Source organism: Naegleria lovaniensis (assembly GCF_003324165.1).
Source record: "Naegleria lovaniensis strain ATCC 30569 chromosome Unknown tig066, whole genome shotgun sequence".
NCBI classification, from domain to species: Eukaryota; Heterolobosea; class Eutetramitea; order Acrasida; family Naegleriidae; genus Naegleria; species Naegleria lovaniensis.
Window position 1 is genome coordinate 20,822 of NW_025407888.1, and position 19,038 is coordinate 39,859.

General features: G+C 37.3%; 7 protein-coding genes across 7 annotated transcripts; 4 read left to right on the forward strand and 3 right to left on the reverse strand.

Annotated features, from left to right (window-relative positions):
- Window positions 1-20: 20 nt before the first annotated feature.
- C9374_013110 (uncharacterized protein) lies at window positions 21-2,983 on the forward strand (the record flags this gene model as incomplete). The annotated part of the gene is made up of 6 exons (XM_044688951.1): window positions 21-626; window positions 781-1,788; window positions 1,895-2,202; window positions 2,266-2,428; window positions 2,502-2,559; window positions 2,664-2,983. 6 exons carry the CDS (start codon window positions 21-23, stop codon window positions 2,981-2,983), a joined length of 2,463 nt encoding a protein of 820 aa, XP_044542005.1.
- An 89-nt stretch (window positions 2,984-3,072) lies between these two features.
- Window positions 3,073-5,124, reverse strand: C9374_013111 (uncharacterized protein; the record flags this gene model as incomplete). Its single annotated transcript, XM_044688952.1, has 1 exon — window positions 3,073-5,124. The coding sequence occupies one exon, from the start codon at window positions 5,122-5,124 to the stop codon at window positions 3,073-3,075; it is 2,052 nt and encodes a 683-aa protein (XP_044542006.1).
- Window positions 5,125-5,283: 159 nt separating this feature from the next.
- Window positions 5,284-8,037, reverse strand: C9374_013112 (uncharacterized protein; the record flags this gene model as incomplete). The annotated part of the gene is made up of 4 exons (XM_044688953.1): window positions 5,284-5,610; window positions 5,658-6,269; window positions 6,323-6,871; window positions 6,925-8,037. The coding sequence occupies 4 exons, from the start codon at window positions 8,035-8,037 to the stop codon at window positions 5,284-5,286; spliced, it is 2,601 nt and encodes an 866-aa protein (XP_044542007.1).
- A 124-nt stretch (window positions 8,038-8,161) lies between these two features.
- Window positions 8,162-11,407, reverse strand: C9374_013113 (uncharacterized protein; the record flags this gene model as incomplete). The annotated part of the gene is made up of 1 exon (XM_044688954.1): window positions 8,162-11,407. One exon carries the CDS (start codon window positions 11,405-11,407, stop codon window positions 8,162-8,164), a length of 3,246 nt encoding a protein of 1,081 aa, XP_044542008.1.
- A 742-nt stretch (window positions 11,408-12,149) lies between these two features.
- C9374_013114 (uncharacterized protein) lies at window positions 12,150-15,521 on the forward strand (the record flags this gene model as incomplete). Its single annotated transcript, XM_044688955.1, has 1 exon — window positions 12,150-15,521. One exon carries the CDS (start codon window positions 12,150-12,152, stop codon window positions 15,519-15,521), a length of 3,372 nt encoding a protein of 1,123 aa, XP_044542009.1.
- Window positions 15,522-15,609: 88 nt separating this feature from the next.
- Window positions 15,610-16,944, forward strand: C9374_013115 (uncharacterized protein; the record flags this gene model as incomplete). The annotated part of the gene is made up of 1 exon (XM_044688956.1): window positions 15,610-16,944. One exon carries the CDS (start codon window positions 15,610-15,612, stop codon window positions 16,942-16,944), a length of 1,335 nt encoding a protein of 444 aa, XP_044542010.1.
- A 329-nt stretch (window positions 16,945-17,273) lies between these two features.
- Window positions 17,274-19,000, forward strand: C9374_013116 (uncharacterized protein; the record flags this gene model as incomplete). Its single annotated transcript, XM_044688957.1, has 3 exons — window positions 17,274-17,883; window positions 18,009-18,187; window positions 18,245-19,000. The coding sequence occupies 3 exons, from the start codon at window positions 17,274-17,276 to the stop codon at window positions 18,998-19,000; spliced, it is 1,545 nt and encodes a 514-aa protein (XP_044542011.1).
- Window positions 19,001-19,038: the final 38 nt, after the last annotated feature.

Here is a 19,038-nt window from a genome sequence, read left to right on the forward strand (position 1 = left end):
ATCACAAAAAACAGAAAAAAATGAAAAAATTCGCTGGTGGACTCTCTCAGCAACTCGCCAGCGGTGGTGGTAGCAACAGAAAGAAAGCACCAACGTCGGGATTGAAAATTGAATCAAAAAGACAAAGTGTGGGTGAGAGCAATAATAGTATTACTGGATCATCTAGTCGATATAGCAACAATCATACAGCAAATGACATGGAAGAACCATTTTCTCCATCCATGATTGAATTTGAAGAGGAAAAAAGACATCATCGTTATGGAAACAAGGAACGGTTGTCATCATCATCGGATCACGATCACCGAGGTGGTGATGATATATTCGATCAATACAGCAGTAACAATATCGGAAGTAATAGAATTGACCACTCGTTTTTACCAACTCGATCATCATCGCCTCCGATGCCTCTGTTTAATGACCGTAAAAGTTTTCATTCAGAAAATATTGAGTACAATATTAATGGTGATGATTATTCGCAAGAAGTATCATCTCCACAGCCTAGAAAGAGTGAAAGCAGTATTGTAGATCACGAAATTTCAAGAAGTCCCGGTGAGTCACTGGGAAGTGCTTTCAAAAAGCTGAAAACAAAGAAGAAAAATTTGTCCTTTTCTAAATTTTCAGAAAATGTAGGTTACACCCACTGTTACAATCACATTTCTCATGACATTATCTGATTGACTTGATTCTGATTTTTATGAAATTTTTCACTTTTCCAAATGGTGTACCATTGGGATGAATTTTTTCATTCAACACGAAAATTACTTGTTGGATTACGTTCAGGTAAAAAACTTTAAAATAATGAACAAGAGTGCATTGGAAGACTACACGAGTGATATAGAAAGAGGTCACACTCAATTACTTGACGCGTGTGATGAATTTTTTGAAAAGAGAGAAAGTGCAGAAATCGCCATATGTAAAAGCTCTGACATTTTGAATCTATTTGGTAATGAAGTGACAGAAAGAAATGTTATTTTCATTTTGGAAAAGATTGAAGCTTGTCACTGGGAATACGGGTATCATTTGCTTGCTGTGGTCATGGGATACGCTAGCAACGCAAACAGTGTGACTGGAGGATTTGCAAACTCCAAAAAGAATTGTAGCACAGTTCTGGATTGTAATGGATTGGGAACCATCATTTATGCATTCAAACACCATGCATTTGCATTAGCAAATATAGAGGTTTCTCACTCAATTCCCACAGAACAGCTCGAAAAGATGTGCAAGGAAAAAGAAAAGTGGTTTAATCTCTATGCCAACATTTTATATGTATTTTTAACAGTTCTGTCTTGGAGTCCAAGCAAGGAGGTTCTTGACGAGCTCAAGTATGACTTGTTTGACCGAAATGTTAACGAATCACGAACTCAGTACGGAAAGAAGGAAAATTCTGAACACTTCTTTATTGTCCTTTTAACACTTCTTAGAAAGAGCGTTTTGAGCGATGCCACTGATCGTGCCAATATTCACAGTCTGAAGAAATTGGTCATGCTCATGCACAAGACGTTACACATTCTATTTATTTGTGATGCAGACAATTCTCACAAGAAAAAGTACACTAAAATCACCAAAGTGCTACAAAAAGAACGTTCCAAGTCCATGAGACTGAAAGTGGCACAAGAAATGAAGGAAGCCTACATTAAAGTGAATCAAGGAAATGCTTCAAAGATTGTTGAAGAGGCCATTGATGTATATCAAAAAGCTCCAGAAAAGAAAGATACTTCAGAGAAGGTCACAGACAGTTCTATTCCGAGAGCACTTATTGAAAATCCAAGCATGAAAGAGGTATTATATGTAAGTAGTACTGATTTTGTGGTGCTCATGTTACATTGTTACTGATTATTATGTACATGTCTAAATAATCATTTTATTCACCTTTAAAAAATTCAACACGATGAAGAGATTATTGCTTGAAGAATTACCTGATTTTGTGGTGCTCATGTTGAGTATTCTCGATAAAATTACCAAAGGAGAATGCGGTGTCAACTTTTCCACCGTCGAGAAGAGAAGGTATTGCAACATTCTTCTCAAATCGTTGCTGTCAGTTGTGCTCTTGCTTATCAAAAATTGGAGAAAGAGCTGTCTCATGCAAGCCAAATACCTCATTCATTTGCTTGGTGAGGCTGAAATTTATGTACTTTTATTTCGATTAATTGAATTGGATATTAAGGCGTTTGTTTATCATGACGATACGAATGCAGAAGTATTGTAAGTTTTTTTAAGAGTATTCAAGAATAGGTTAATTTTTTTAATTCGTGACTATTCCAATAGCTTTATGCGAGGAGAACCTTCTATCAAAACCAACGCATCATTTTCCACAAAGCCAAACTGGAGAAATATCTATGTAGTCACCATTGCCTTACGAATTATTCATCAAATGACAAAAGATGATCCATTCTTAATTTCTAAACTCATTCGAAAAAACAAGCTACATGTATGTATTATTTGTGGTCACAACATATTTTTACCAAAATAATATTATCATTCAACTCTATTCAACACTGTAGAGAACTCTCAAAAAAGTAATTCAAGCAGAGGACATTGAAGCATTATGCAAATATTCTTGTAAGATTTTGAAAAATTGCTTGCCACAGCTCCCACTAAAATGGAAGACAACGAACATGCTTGTGGTAATAATATTTACTTCCATGTACGACCCACGTTAACAGATACAAGTTGGATTCAATCTCTCAACACCACCATTCAAATTTCTCAAACGGAATATGTGAATGAAATGAAGAGAGTGCTTCACGACATTGAACATTTCCATAACGTGAACTATTTTGGTTGGTGGAAGCATATTGGTTATAGAGCTATTGACAAACTTGCCAAAACAAAACGTCAAGCAAATTCTCAACAACAAGATTATGATCAATTAGTATTCTCAAAAGACAATGGATCGTTGGGTGAGGATTATATTTCATACTTGTACAATTCTATTGAGCTTACAGAAGAGGAGAAAAGAAGAGCTTTGCTATTGCAAATTTAGAATGTGAAAAAATGTAAATACATTCCTAATTGGAGATCGTGTAGAAGGGAATGACTACCGCTTTCATGACATTATGAATCAACGATCAATTAATATGCTGGCTCCCAGTTGTCATCATCAATCCAATCTTCAAGATCAGCATGAATATCATGATAATCTTCATCTTCTACACAAAGTGCATGGTCAATGTACTTGTTTTTGCTTCGTAGAACCAAATTCTTTTTTCTACGTTTGGATGTTGAGCTAGAGCCAGCTTTCTTTCTCTTTTGTGTCGCTTCTTCATTCTCCTCGTCATTATGCGTTGTCATGTCTTCATTAATCAACCTGTATTTTGTCAACTCTTCAATAATTACCAATCGTTGCAGCTTGGCTTTTTTGTTTCTGTTTTTATATGCCCGATTCAGCTCTCGAATTTCAAAGCACATCTTTTCCATTGCTTGCTCTAATTTTGTGTAATTTTTCGTCAAATCTACCTCCATATTATTTTTCGCTGTAGAAATACTTCCTCGTAGTGACATGACGTTCGAGATGGTATCAAATACAGACTGGAACGAGGCACTGCATTCAATAATTAGTGCTGAAGTTGATCGATCCAAGTTTTTCTTAATTTTCTTTTTAAAAGCAATCGAACTGTTAATGACATAATTACACAGGCCTGTCATGATCTTATCGAGCTTGGAAGTTACTGAATCGGTACTTCCAAATTCTGCATACTCTCCATGAACTAATTTCACACCTGCGCTTAAACATTCCTTAATTTTCACAAATATTGATCCTGGAAGAATGAGATGAGCATGTTGATTTTTTCGGGCGCGTTCAGAAAATGTTGAGCTCACATTGAAAATTTCAGTTCGTCGATTTGAAGTACTGCCTTGAGAAGCGCCTTTCTTTTTAAATTGCTCATTCATTTTGACTGTGATCAATTCGACGTAGGACAAAATAACTGCCAATGCTTTGGATGAGCATTCTCGTGTTTTGATAATGTTGGCCATGTTGCACATACTAATGTGGAACGATCGACTGGCTGAATCATTCCTCCTTGTTGTGGACTCGTTACTCGATGTTTTACACACTTCAATACAGGACACAATGGTGTCCTTGCAATAGTCGAGTGATGTTGAAACACTGGAAAAATTGAGCAAAAACATTAAAATCTCTTTCACAAAAAGAGCACTCGACACAGATTTGAGTTCGTTCATAATGAGTAGCTCGATCATGAGGCAACATTTACGAAGACGTGGATCCATGGAAAGAGGAGAAACAATATCAGAAGTGTCATCGTCTTCGCTACTACTCGTAGACATGTCATCGTTTTGATCTTGTCTTGGTTCAAAAGGAATACCCATGGAAACGACAAATGGATGAATACCAGCAAAGGTTTTGATCAATTTCAAATAGGTGGAACATCCTCGTGGATTCTTATTCTTTTCCATGTAAAGTAATTTCGAAAAATAAAACGTCATGGTAATGAAATCAAGCGGTTTCATGTGAAGTTCCAAATTTTCTTCTTGTTCTTCCGTTGTGTTGGGTATCTCTTGTGTGAGAGTTTCTTGAATGTGTTGCTCATTGAACATGAATTTTAACAACTTTTCCAAAGAGCTGTTTTCCGTAAATTCTTCACTTCCACTTAATTTGACACCCTCAAAGTAAACAGTAATGAGGTTAAGAATTTTCATTCTGACTTTTTCAAAGATTGAGCTGTCTTGAGTCAAGCTTTTCCAATATGGTGAGGATCTTTCAATGTGGTCTTCGAATTTTTGAACAAGTTCAGATTTTTTAAGTCGTAATCGAGTTTTTTGACTATTTTCGTCCTTGTAAAAGCTTATGAAAATATCAAAGAGTGTTCGAATGATACGAATCATAGAAAGACTCGTCTGCCTCTCCGTACCAAGTACTTCAACTTCATCCAACCTCTTTCTTGTAATAATTTTCAGCAAACTATTTGACAATTTCTCCTTGCATTCTCCAGCATAATAAGTCACATGATCAATGACGCTCGTAAGAGTAATGAGTAATGATTTGCTCCATTGTTGAGTTGTTTCCTTAGAAATCTTATTGCACAATTCAGAGCATAATGATTTACAAGTATTGAAAGTGAGATAATTTCCTTTGACTTTCCTCTTTGACATTTTCTTTTCCATTCTTTGAAGAAGTGAATTAATTTCCAAAAGTTCTACAGAGATTTCATCAACTTCCAAAGTCTGCTGAAAACGCTCCTCGATTAGTACTTGAATAAGAGGAATAATGACATTTAGTCTTTCATTTGCTGAAATTGATGACTGCTCGAGTCCTCATGAATGTTAAAATTTTGCATAGCCATTCGATGTCTCGGATATTCTCCACAAGCTTTCAAACAATTTGGAGTACAAGCTGCCACACAGGTCTGAGTTTTGTTTTTTAAGTACCTTGTCAAGAAGAGCAAAGCATTTAAATAATTCTTCCAGTGGTTCTTGTTGTCTATATTTTCCGTCCTCGCTTACAAGTTCAAAACATTTTTCAATCTCAAGATTGTAAATACCTCTATCCTTGTTCATCGTGAAATAATTTAACAATTTCGATTTCAACATGTGAAACAAAATTTCACACGCTTCTTGGCTTATCTGCCCGTTAATGGATGATTGCACTTTCTTTAAACTCTAATTAGAATTCTGTCTAATACAATTTCGCTACATACCATTAATGAGTTGCTGAGAGATTTGTACAAATGCATTTTCATGTCCATATCATTAAACCGAAATGCATTTTGTAAAGCCGTTAATATAGTCACTTGATCTTGCTGATAACTTGGCATTGAAAGCAGCATGGATAATCCAAATATGGCCAATTTTCGCTTATCACCTATTTTTTCTCTCTTATCGTCGACACATATTTTTTCTAGTTTGGCAAGCAACTCTCCACGAATGTAGTCGGACACTTCTGATATTGGAAGTATGGCCAGTAAAATTCTGGAGCTGACAGCATAAGAATATTGATCAAAGGTCGATAAATAGTCGTATAACCTTTCAATAATTGAACAGAACGCAAAGGCCCGCTCCTCAGCCAGTAATGCTTCTAGGATAGCAATAGGTGTTTCACGCAGATAAACAACCTGGTTTTCTTCAGCAATACTTCCTATAATTTTTTGTAAAATTGTGCTTCTGCTGCCTTCACAAGCGGAAAATAAGAAAACAATACCACTCTTTCCAATCGTATTCAACATTCTGTTATTCATTCTACACCATTCACCAAGAATGGAAAGCATTTCCTCGGATACAATATTCACATTACATGCAGATTTGATAATAGTCTAGAAGCATTGTTAATAACATGAAAAACTAAGTATAAAATATTTCGGCTTACCTCAACATAATAAGTATCGGTCATTTCTATCACATCGTGATCCAATATTGAGGTGGAGGATGAACCAAAGGACTTTTTAGACCCAGGCGAAAAGAAAGGTTCAGCGTCTGACATGTTTTGATTTTGAGGCGTCACATGTTTGTAAATGGAGTGAATAAACTTGTTGATATGAGTAAAAACCTTGTCCTTCACCAGTTCATTCTTATATGCGAGCAATAAGATCATAAAGTCAACAAAATGTTCGCTAAATGAACACTTATTCACGTCCACTGGTTTCACCTCATAGAATTGGTCCATTGCTTTAAGTACAATGTTCAGTAGAGGCAATGAATATTGCAGTGCTGATTGAATGATATAGTACAAATTAAGTCTAGAATCAATGTTTGTGCTCGTCTTACTAAAAACGGTTTTGATCACTTGAATATATTCTAAATTTGAAAACCCTTGAGAGTTGTATTGTTCAGCGAGTTTCAATAGTACTTGTACAATACCAGATATTTCTAAATTTCTTGGAGCTGTTTGAATTTTTTTGATGATACACACATGGAACTATTATTTCCTTGCTAAATACGATCGTGTAACGATTTTCCAAAAGTACTTACGTTTGAACTTTCATCAATTTTCACATCTAAAAAGATGTTTAACAAACTAATAAAATATTCTGGCTTCCATTGTTTCTCTAGGATGAAGGAAATAATTTCCGTATCTGTCTTTTCTTGAAAATTTTGAGAAATGGATAGTTGGTCTGCGAGAGTTTTGCACGTAGTGATCATTACTGGTATTAATTCAAGAAATGCAATGTTTCCATTCACGTTAGCAGTGTGTCTTCGATTATTAGATGAAAGCATGAGTTCTATTTTTTCGTTTGTGAATTCTTTCAGATCTTTTAGAATATACAAGATGGATGAGTTGAGAGCAGATGAAGAAATTTCAGTATTCGCTCCAAGTAGCATCACCCCTAGCAATTCAGAGCCAGGATTATGTTGTAATATGTTGCCAATCTTTTGTTTTTCCATCTTATTGTTTTGAGCAATGTTTGCTTCCATCATGTCTTCTTCGTCATAGACAAGAAGTGATTCCTCGTCTTCATCGTTTCCATTGCTGTATGTTTTCCTTTTTCTATGGGATCCTTGTTCCAATGTGAGTACAGACGTCGTATGCCGAAAATGGTACAATGAAGAGTGTACTTCGCTAATGACTGACATGATGAGCCTTCCCGATAATTCAATGGTGCAAGAAGCCGACGAGTCCACAAATGACTCTGCATAGTTCTGCTCAATATTTGAACTCGTCAATAAATCATAAACAAAATTTAAACTCTTCTTCCTAGTTTTATCAAATAATAATAAACATCTGAGTATGCTGGTAAAGTGTTGAATTAATTCATCCTTCTCCGATACAGTTAAATTCTCTCTTGAAATAAATAATGCAGTTTTAAATAAATCATTGAATATGTTTGATTGATGTTGCTGATCGTAAATATTTCCATTGCTTGGTGTTGTTGAATTTCCAATGATAGTGTTATTCGTTGATTTTTCGTGAGATAATATTTGAATAATTCCTTCCAGATCATTATTGGCAATTCTTAGAAGCAGTTCTGTACATTTCGGACTCAACGAGCCTTGCAAGGAGGATGTTGATGATGATAATATTTGACCATTATGATAACTTCCCGATGATGATGAGAGGAATGATGGAGTGCCAAAAGAAATCATCAGCAAATTTTTTTTCAAAATCTTGCCAACCAACTTGGATCTACTATTTTAATCTTATTTTCACCAAAATTGAGTTTATTAAGATGCTTTCATCATTCTTCATCAAGAGGCTTGTCCGTAGGGGTCAATGGGATGATGATGATGCTTGCTGTAACAGCTGCTTTAAACGTTCAATTTCTTTTTGTTGCTCCTCAATGACACGATTCTTTTCTTTCAATAAATCAGTTGTGACAAAGGATGAGCCACTACTACCAAACGATGATTTTCGTTCCAGGTGTGGAGGAGGATTGAGAGATTTGATGGACTTTTTGATATGTACCTTTTTGGTGAGGAGTGTAATTCTGTCGAAAATTTCTGATGCAGTTGGTCGTTTTTCTGGATTCTCGTCAATGCATTGTTTCACAATGGCCATTTCCTCAGGGAATTTGGTCCACATGGTTTCTGGTATGATTCCATTCTTGAGGTCTTTCAACACAAATGCTCTTTCAGTCTTGGTAACAAACGGATGCAATAATTCGAATAAGATGACACCCAATGAATAAATATCAGCCTTCTCATTGTACTGTGAATGAGAGAGTTGTTCTGGACTTGCATAAAAGTAGGTTCCAACGCCCACTGTATGATCGATAGCTTGTGTTGGACTCATTGAAGCTTCATAACTTGAAATAATAGAAGTGGTGGTGTTGTTGTTGCTTCGGAGAGGTGTTGTTTCGGTCGTGCTCGTTGTGGCCCCAACAGTCGTAGCTCCATGTTGTTCTGCATTGGCTCTCGTATGACTCAATGTTTCCAGGCAATACTTGGCCAAACCGAAATCACCAATTTTGATGGTGTTGTCTGAAGTTAAGAAGATGTTAGAGGGTTTCAAATCTCTATGAATCACGCCACGAGAATGCACATGCTTGATACCATCACAAATTTGGCTGAAAAAGTTGAGTGCTTCTGCATGATCAAGTTTCTTCTCTTGAGATCTTTCTGGTGACCATAACCAATCATCCAATGTATGTGGATTGCATAATTGCATTTGAATAAACAAAACCATTTCAAATTTTTGATTTTTAGGATTGAACATGTCTCTCAAAGTATTGAGCAAATGAGCATCAAAAGGCTCTCTCTTTTGTTCTAAGGCAAATTCGAGGTAGCTCATATTGTTTGGAGGCGAGTAAGGATACTCAATATTGTCAACACCAAGAGTTGGTTGAGAAGTGGGTACCAGATTACCGCTACCAGAACTCTCAAATGATATAGTATTTGGATAATCTTTAGCAATCTGTTTCGAATCCATGTCATAGGAGAGAGGACTTTTGGAAGCCCCAAATCCACTTGATGAGTCGCTGGTATCTCCTTCTCTTGAAGTATGTTCGAAAACTGCACTCTTCGAACCTCGTAAATTGGTATTACCGGATCGATCGTGATTGGTTCCGGTAGCATTGGTTTCCTCTGCATCCTCAAATTCTGTATTGTGTGGAATTTCGTCATCGTGCATGCCATTTCGATTTGGCTCGAACCACGCTTGGTTATACCGAACGATTCTAGGATGATCTAGAGCTGCCAACGCTCGTACCTCTCTAATTACTTGCCCATAAACCTCTTTCAGTTCGTTCTTATCTCTAAATGAAAATTTAATTTTCTTGATCGCATAATAGTGTCCATCGATCTTGTGCTTGCAAACAAACACAACTCCAAACGCTCCGCGACCAATACGTTGTTTGTGATGAAAATCAGACTTGTATCTGCTTGGACTGAAAAACAATGAATCAAATAGTGGAAGTGAGGTCAGTAAAGTAGCAGGTTGTTTGTTCACATTTTCATGACCAGCCGTCGAAAGAAATGAATGATAACTTTCAGACCTCGACAAACCACTGGCAGATTTTAGTCGTGGCGATGCAGATGAAAAACTTTCAGCAGTTTTTGCACTTGGTGACGTTCTACCATGATCATTATTGTCTCCAAACGTTATTGGCCAATTCTCTACAACATCCTTCATAAAGTTTTTACATGTTTGCTTTAAAAACTGTTGATCCAAAAATCGTGTATCCGTCAAGTATCCTTCCTTGTGCAGCCTTCTCAGAAGAGAAATGAAAAAATTTGGGTCTGGATTGTATTGTCTTGAGACGTGTTGCAACAAAAAAAGGGTCAACATTTCACGCTTGTCCAAATTATCCAATGATATTAAACTGTTATCTGCAACTGCATAATCATCCTCAGTAAAATCTGTATCTTTCTGTGGGAAAGTATCAAAAGTCAAGGGAGTGGATATAGTTTCTTGATCTTCACACATTTCCTCTTCGTCATTAGTAGTACTGCTTGTGGTATCACTATCATTGTCACTTGCTGAACCGCCATCAGAATTGTCATCCTCCTCTTCGTCGTCAAGATTCGACGATTTAAATTTAAACCAATGTTTCTTTGCGTTGGTGGCATTTGATTTTAGCTTTTGAAATGCTGATGTTGGTTGATAAGACCTGCTTGATGAATTTTTGCTCACGTTTTCGTCGTCCGAGCCAGATTCGTCGTTTTGAGAATCCTCTTCATCCTCTGAGCTTGTATATGATTTTTTAAATTTCCAATCATCTACTGTGGTGTCAAGAACTGGTTTTCTTACAAAATTTGATTTCACAATATTTGACTTGGAGGGTAACGTTGAACTTAGAATTTCCAACATGTCTTCGTCATCGTCCTCCTCCTCATGAATGTTACCAAAGGAAAAATTTGTGGTTGGTTTGGTTTTTTGGGGAATGTGTTTTGGTTTAGAGCTTGTTTGCTGAGAAGCTTGTAAATAGTCATACATTTGATGTACTATTCCTTCGTGGATTGGGCTGAGCTGAGATTTCTTTTGAGATGCTCCATGCTGTTGTTTTGAACAATGATCAGCTTGCAACATTGGTTTTCCACTCGAGTCAGCACTGCTCTTTGAAGTATTTGAATATTTAGAACTTGTATCAGGATTGTCATATTCGATAGGAGATATTTTACAGGTGGAAGAAGTGTGGTGGCTACTTGAAAAAGCAGATGAAGTGGTGCTGCTGCTTGTGGAAGAGAAGGAGGGGTTTCCAAATTTCGTTGAATTACTATTTGTGCTCGTAAAATCAAGGCTCGTGAATGAGGAGCTTGTTGAGTGTTGAGTACTACTCGAGGTGACATAGTCTTCATGATTCAGAAGTGTGGGTGGCTTTGATATGGAGTTTTGCCTTTTGAAAGTAGAAGGAAAGGAGATCTTTCTACTGAACGGCATGGAGGATGGTGATGAAGATTTCGTTGAGGATGGAGTGTTATTGTAATTACATGATGATGGTAAAAGTTGTGAAGAATTGGAAATGGAGGTGTTTGGTGAAGTGGAAGAGGTGGTCAATTTGTGATTTTTGGAGGACATGAGAATGGAATAATAACGAGAGTATGATATCAGAATTTTCGTTATATGGTGATGAGTTACAATGTTATTTCAACATTCATATGAAAGTGAGTGATTCCTTGTTGTAGGTCCGTTCCTAAGACTAAATCCGAATGTTTGGTAAAATTACTATGAATTACTCTGATGAAAAAGAAAAGCTAGTATGTACACAATTTGAGATGATGATGATAAAGCCTACTCCGTTGCAAAGGATTTCACCAACAGAACCCAACAACGATATTTTTTGATAAATAAATTGTTATTATTTATAGCTTTCAAAAATCTTGTCATGCCTGACATACCTGCAAATCAGAGAAGATCACACAGACCGATCGGATCGTTTTTGGTAAAGTAAAATTATTGCCTGCACAAACAACAATGGCTGCCGATTGGAAAACAACAACTGCCAATTGCTGAGTTTTTTTTGATTGGAATTTTGATTTTCGGATTGGAAACTTCCGAATGAAGTTTCCTCAGAGAAGCGCACGTGTTATTGTGCTGTTTTGAAAATTCAATGAGAATAATACTGGTGATGTCATCAAGCCTAAGGATCATCACAAGCAAGAACAGTGTCCTTCATGAAACCATGACTTGACTCTTCGGAAGGTTATCTGACTTCAGAGCCCGCCTTAAAAATCGGTTGAAAATTAACGACAAAAAAAAACAACCAATATCTCTTGGCCGTAGACTTCCGATCGGCCACCATCGGGTCTTCTCCTGGGAAATGAAAGAAACCAACCCTAAGGCCTCGTTTATGCATGAAGATGATGAAGAGGATGAGGTGATTGGTGAGTTCAATACTTCAAGCGTGGCCACCAATTTTTCCATGCGTAGACAGTTGGCTAAATTAAAAGCAAAAAATAATGAAGATGACAACAATCAACAGGACTCTTCCATTCTTTCTTCCGACGAGAATGCAATCAATTCCGTAGATAATACCATTCCTGAAGACTCCTCAAATAATATTGAAGAAGAAAAAATAGAAGAGGAAGATGACAGAGAATGGATTAAGGATTTTTCAAAAAATCGTCAAACCTATTACAACAAGATTATCAGTGAATTTGATTTATTACAAGAAAAGTTGAGAGACAAAACTCAGCCATTTACATTTCAAAAAGTCACCCATAACAAAATTTGTCAAACTGAAACTGATTGGGATCAAGTTCTATCCCAAGACACTAAAAATTATATCAATATTTTAAGGAATGAAATTGAAACACTTGTTGAAAAGCACATTACAAACGAGTCTCAAATGAAAAAGAAATACGAGTCACATTTGGATCAATTAAGAAAATTCAACATGGAGCAGTTCAAGCATTTACAATCAAAGTGTGATGAGCTTACAAACAGAGAATTCGTTTCTGTGGAGGTGAGAATTAAGAACGAACTTGACAAGCAAGATTACAAATACAGAGCAGAAATCCACAATTTCAAAACAGAGTTGGCAAGCTTTGTGGAGGCGTTTTTGAAAAGAGAATTTAAAAATTACGTGGACAACTTGTATTACTCGTATGGAAAATATTTTGATATCAGCAAGCGGCTCTCAACCTACTCTACACATGATGGCTACAGAGAGGAGTACATGTCTCTTGTAAAGAACCTTAAAGTTTGTCAACCTCTCGATTTCAATGCCAAAGTTAAGGCTCTGAAAGAAGCCATCCTCACCAAATCTCAATTTGATCCAGTGACCTGCGAAAAAGCAAGTCAAGCGGATGAATCAAGCATATTTATTGATCAAACCATTCTAATGAAACAGCTCAGCTCTCACTACAGAGAGCAAGGTTGTCTGGCGAAACCTCAAGTATGGGACGTAGGATGTCAAACAAAACCGAGCCCTCTGACCGTCTCACCACCTCAACCTGTTGTTGAAACAGCACCAACCATTGACAAATCTGATTCTGAAGTACCAAGCAAGCAAGAAGCAGCAAGACCAGTCATTAGGGCGTCACCATCCCGAAGTTCATTGATCATACCTAATCCAAATAATAACTCGAGCACATCACCGAAACCCACTCTAACTCGAGAAAAATCGGCTTCATACCTTAGAAAAAAGTTTGTAGAGGCTGCTAGGACATCTGTGAAAAATCTTAAAAACATGTCGTCGAGGAATCTAAATCAGATATCCAATGCTCCACCTGCCAAAGAAAAGATTGAAATTAAGGAAGCACGTCTTAATAATGACAGAAACAGGAGTATTAATGGCAGTATTGAAACTGCTCCACAACAACAAGCTTTGAATAACAGCAATGTAATTAGCCAAGAATCAGATTCAAAGGTTGTCATTGTTCACGATCGTGACGCATCACCTCCGTTACAGGAAACATCAAACGAAGAAACGCAACTCACCCTCGAGTCTCAACAAGAGACGGCGATCAACAGTGGGAAAGAAGAAGAAAAGACAGCTCCACCAGAAGAAGACCCATTGCCACCTCGAGCGCCAACACCCACTTCCTCAACCATTCAGGCAATACATCAAGAACCAACTGTCAATTCCATAGATATGAACGAACAATTTCTGTCAAAGCAACAGCAGCCATCGTCAAAATCATCCTCTCGTCAATCGGAAAGAGGCAAAGCCAACACGCCATCTCCTCCCTTAAATCATGCTACTCCAATTCCACAAAAATCTCAAACCAGTGAGACTTCACAGCAACATTCAACTCCATCTACCTCTCGTTCTCAAGCTAGCAAGTCCTCGGCCAAACATCGGCCAGTAGAAAAACCACCTTCCCATTCATCCACGAACAGAAGCTCTCACTCAGGAAATCTACATGGCAACAATCACAAGAATTCTTCGTTTCTACCCAAGATTGATAGGAACGGCTCGTCTAAGGAAGAAAAAAGACCTCATCACACAAATTCTCAAGTTAGCGAAGAACTGTCATCAGCAAGAACCACCACATCATCAAAACACTCTCACTCTGTACACAGCTCAAAACCCACTTCTCCTGTTATTGTGAACAACACAGCACCTAGTGTCAAACTGCCACGGCTAGAATTACCCAAAAACAAATTTGAAACAATTAACGATTCTGAAGCGCCCAAAGAAGAGAATATGGACACTCAACGAACGGATTCCTCCTACGCACGGCTTTCAACTGAGAGATCTCTGATTAAGAATAGCGTACCAAGTAGCGTAGCAAAGAAACAAGTTCGACTCAATACAAACGAACCAACTAATACCATTTCCAAACCAAAGAAAAAGATTCCAAAAATTGATGATCATAACACGAAACCAAAGATCTCACAAGCCAATTTATCACCAGAGGAAATGGAAATTTTGAAAAAGATGAAATCTAGAGTTGGATTTTCTATTGACGATCATTTACTACCTGTGTACGCAGACATTTTCAAAAGAGCTTCGTTAGTGCTGGCCCCACACCACGTCTCCAAATTTACATTGAAGCAAAACGAACACCATATTGTTAATCATCATCTTTTCCCTGAAAGCCTTGACTCTCTCAACAAGTTACTCGAAGCTCCCAAAACTCCACATCTTTCTTATTTGAGCCCAAAGAGAAAGGACTCGTTTGAGATAGAGTATGAAAAGCTTTCTCGTTTCGTGAACTACTTAAAAGAATCCTTTATGAAGAAGGAAGAATTGCTGAAAACTCAGGTGGTGAATATTGAAGAAAAATTATCATCCTTACTCAAGAATCATGACGAAGAGCGATTGAATCGAGAACGTTTAATACAAGACCAATCACAATCCATTGTGAAACTTTCGAATGAAAACATTGCACTCATGCAGAAAATTGAACACCTTAATAAGCATATACAAGACATTACGAAAGGAAATTGGAAGTATGATGTTGATAAGAAGGAATTGGTGTATGTGAAATATGAAGACCTTGTGTCACAACAGCATCATCATTTATATGAACATTCCAAATATACGCCATCACGAAGTAGTAACAATGCTAGCAACACGAATCGTCACGCACCCACTTTATCTACTCAATCCTCTCAATCCTCTCACACCTTTAAACAACAACCCTCTCTCTATCCCTTCTCTAATTCCCTAACCAGACAATCTTCCTCTCTCATATCCTCTCCAAGAAGTTTAGCTTCCACGAATAGCATGAATTATTTGTAATTATTTTGTGCCTAATACACACACGATTGAGAATCTTGTTGGAATTCAACCATAAAAGTATTGTTGTAATCTTATCAACTCAAAAAAAATGCAGCGAGACTTGTTCACAAAAAAGCTTTCATCATCATCCTCGGGAGTGAATCATCAAGAAAATTCAACAATGGGACCACCATCATCCATGTCCATGCCGAGCACTTGCCATCCCACTTCAAGATCACCACAAAAATCTCCCAATTCTAATTCTCCATCATCTTCCGAGCAAGATCTTCAAGCCTTTAAACCCGTGTTAGATTATTCAGCATATTTTGAACCACATGATGTTCATTTGGAAGAGAGAGGAACATTTAGAGTGTATACCATTAATCATTCTTCCACTATGAAGAATCAGCCTGTGCCGACAACTACAACATCGGAACCATCTACAATTTCTAGTGCCTCCATTAAGAGTATCAATATTAACAATTCAATTCTTGGAAAGAAAAGCAAATCGGATACTGTACTTGTATTTATCCATGGAGCTGGTTTCACTTCATTATCATGGGCTCTCTGCATCAAACATTTACAACAATTTGTGATAAAAAGTGGTGGAAATATGCAGAATATTAATTTCCTACGATCGCCTCCGACCCCCATGGAAATGGGAAATAACAATATTTTGACAAATGCATTTGATGATTATGAATATTGTGCAATTGATTTGAGAGCTCATGGAGCTAGTCATACAAGTACCAATGATTTGGATTTGAGCATTGAAACACTTGTGGATGATGTGACATCTGTCTTACAGAAAGTATACCAAGGAAAGAAGAGAGATTTTGTGTTAATTGGCCACAGCTTGGGTGGAGCAATTGCTGTACGCGTTGCTGCTAAAATGGATAAAATTGAGGATGAGCAGAAAAAAGCTGGTCTCCAAGTGAACTCCATCATGACTGTTCGAGGAGTTATCGTCATTGACATGGTTGAGGGAAGTGCCCTTTCAAGCCTGCCCAATACCAAACGATTTCTAGAATCGAGACCGAAAAAGTTTAAAACTATGGAAGCAGCAATCAAGTGGTCTGTGCAAAATGGTGTTGTCAACAATATTCAGAGTGCTTGCATTAGCATTCCTTCTCAATTGCAAGCAATTAGTGACGAAGATCATTCTGAAATCATGTACTACAAGTGGAGGACAGCGTTGGAACATAGTGAACAATATTGGACCGATTGGTTTACAAACATGTCAAAATTATTTCTTTCCGTCCGAGGAGTGAAATTACTCATGATTACCTCAACAGATATTTTGGATAAGGAATTAACCATTGCGCAAATGCAAGGTAAATTCCAAATGAAAGTTCTCAATCGAACTGGACATTGCATTCAGGAAGATGATCCTTCACATACTGCAGAAGTTTTGTTCTCGTTTTTGAGTCGATTTAGATTGTAGAGAATAAGGCCAACTTCCATGACAAGAAGTTTGAGACCCAAAGTTTTATGATTACAGTCATTCAGTCAACATGATTGTAGGCGCTCTTTTACTAAATAGGTGTGCGTCCATGTTTGTTTCCACTGTGTATGAATATGAAATGCAATCCAATTGGACCCGATAGGTCATGGCGGACGCTTTTTATCTTGTATCTTGGAAACGCACAGAAGTCGAACAAAAATTTCCGGTTTTAAAAGTTTCAACTTACGGAGATTAGTGAATGCATTCAACAAAAAAACATCAACACCAATAACAATATTCAACGTTGAACATAGTCTCACAACAACAACATGCCACTCTATGAAATTGCTTTGGCTTTGGGACTGATATTGATTGCCACGCTTGTGTTTTGTGCCCTATCCATCTATCACCAATACAAACAAGTAAAACACATACCTGGTGTGTGGCAGTTGGCATTCTCTCCTTTCCGAATTCCCATTGTGTCTGAATATCTTTATTTCGGATCACACAACGTCATTGACAAGGTAATGAACGAGAAGGGTGATCCTAAAACCAAGACCATACGAATTTCCATGTTGGATCGAAACGTGGTGGTCGTGAGTGACAAACAAATGCTCAAAGAAATGTTAATTGTCAAGGGAAATAACTTTTTGAAACCCAAGATTGCCTACGAATCTTTCAACATTTTTGGGCAAAACATTCTTTCTATTTTAGATGCGAATAGTGAGGCCTGGAAAAATCATCATCGTGTCGCGTCAGGTGCTTTTGCTTCGAAGAATTTAGAATATATGAGTTCAGTGGCTTCCAACAGTGTCGATTTGATTCGAAGTACCAAATGGGATAAAGAAATTGAGGCAAGCAAGACAAAGAGTATTATTATTGATTCGAATGGTGATTTCTCAGATATTACTTTGGATGTTTTAGGAAAGGCTGGTTTTGGTAAGTAATTGTTATTCCTATCTATATATTTGATTATCTATTTTTCAATGTGGATTGTAATTGAATTACATTGAATTGGCAATTGTGAACCATGTGTGAATAATCAAAATTGACATTTGCAACAGGTTTGGATTTCTCCATTTTCGATCAAGTCAGTAAGGAAGGAAGAAATTTCAGAAAAGCTCTCGAGCTCATGTTCACCACAGGTATCATTGCACGTCGATTCCTTGTACAGAATTCTCTCGTTTCATGGCTTTATCCCATTCTTTCCAAATGGACAGGTCTCGATCATGCCACATCACTCGTAAGTCAAAAATTGGATGAAATCATTCGAGAGCGACGAAGTGAAATTGTCAATAAGGGAATGGCTGATTTATCTTCGGCTTCAGAGTCCAACTCTGAGGAACGAAAGGACTTGCTCAGTGTGTTAGTCGAGGCCAATATCAATGAAAAGGGTCTTTTGAATGATGAAGAATTGAAATCGGATGCTTTCATCTTTTCATTGGCAGGACATGAAACAACCTCAACGGCTCTACAGTGGACATGTTATGAATTATCGAAAAATCCTCATATTCAACAACGTGCTCGTGACGAAGTGGATCGATTGTTAGGAAAGGGTGTGAATGCTCGTTCGCCCAACTTTGAAGATTATGCTCAATTGCATTATGTGAATGCAGTGATTATGGAATCGATGAGATTGCATCCACCAGTGGTGAACGTGATTCGAATGGCAAAGAAGACCACAGAAGTTGGAGGAATCGTCATTCCAAAAGATTCTACAGTGATTGTGCAGATTTATGGAGCAAATCGAAGTGAAAAGAATTGGGAACGACCTTTGGAGTTTAATCCAGAACGATTTCCAATGAACTCTGAAGAACAAGCCAAGATTCAACACGACTTTTCATGGATTCCCTTCTCAGCTGGTAATCGAAAATGTATTGGATTTAAATTTGCACTCATTGAGGCATGTACCATCTTGTCTCGAATTTTACAATTTTATACATTGGAATTGGGTAATGACGAATCGAATCCTCAAGATCAAGTGCATGATGTTCCAGGTGTCACTGTTCGCCCAGGAAACTTGAAAGTCATTCTCAAGCATAGAACAGATTTGTAATGAAAGAAATTTACACAATTTACATGTAAATAAACAAA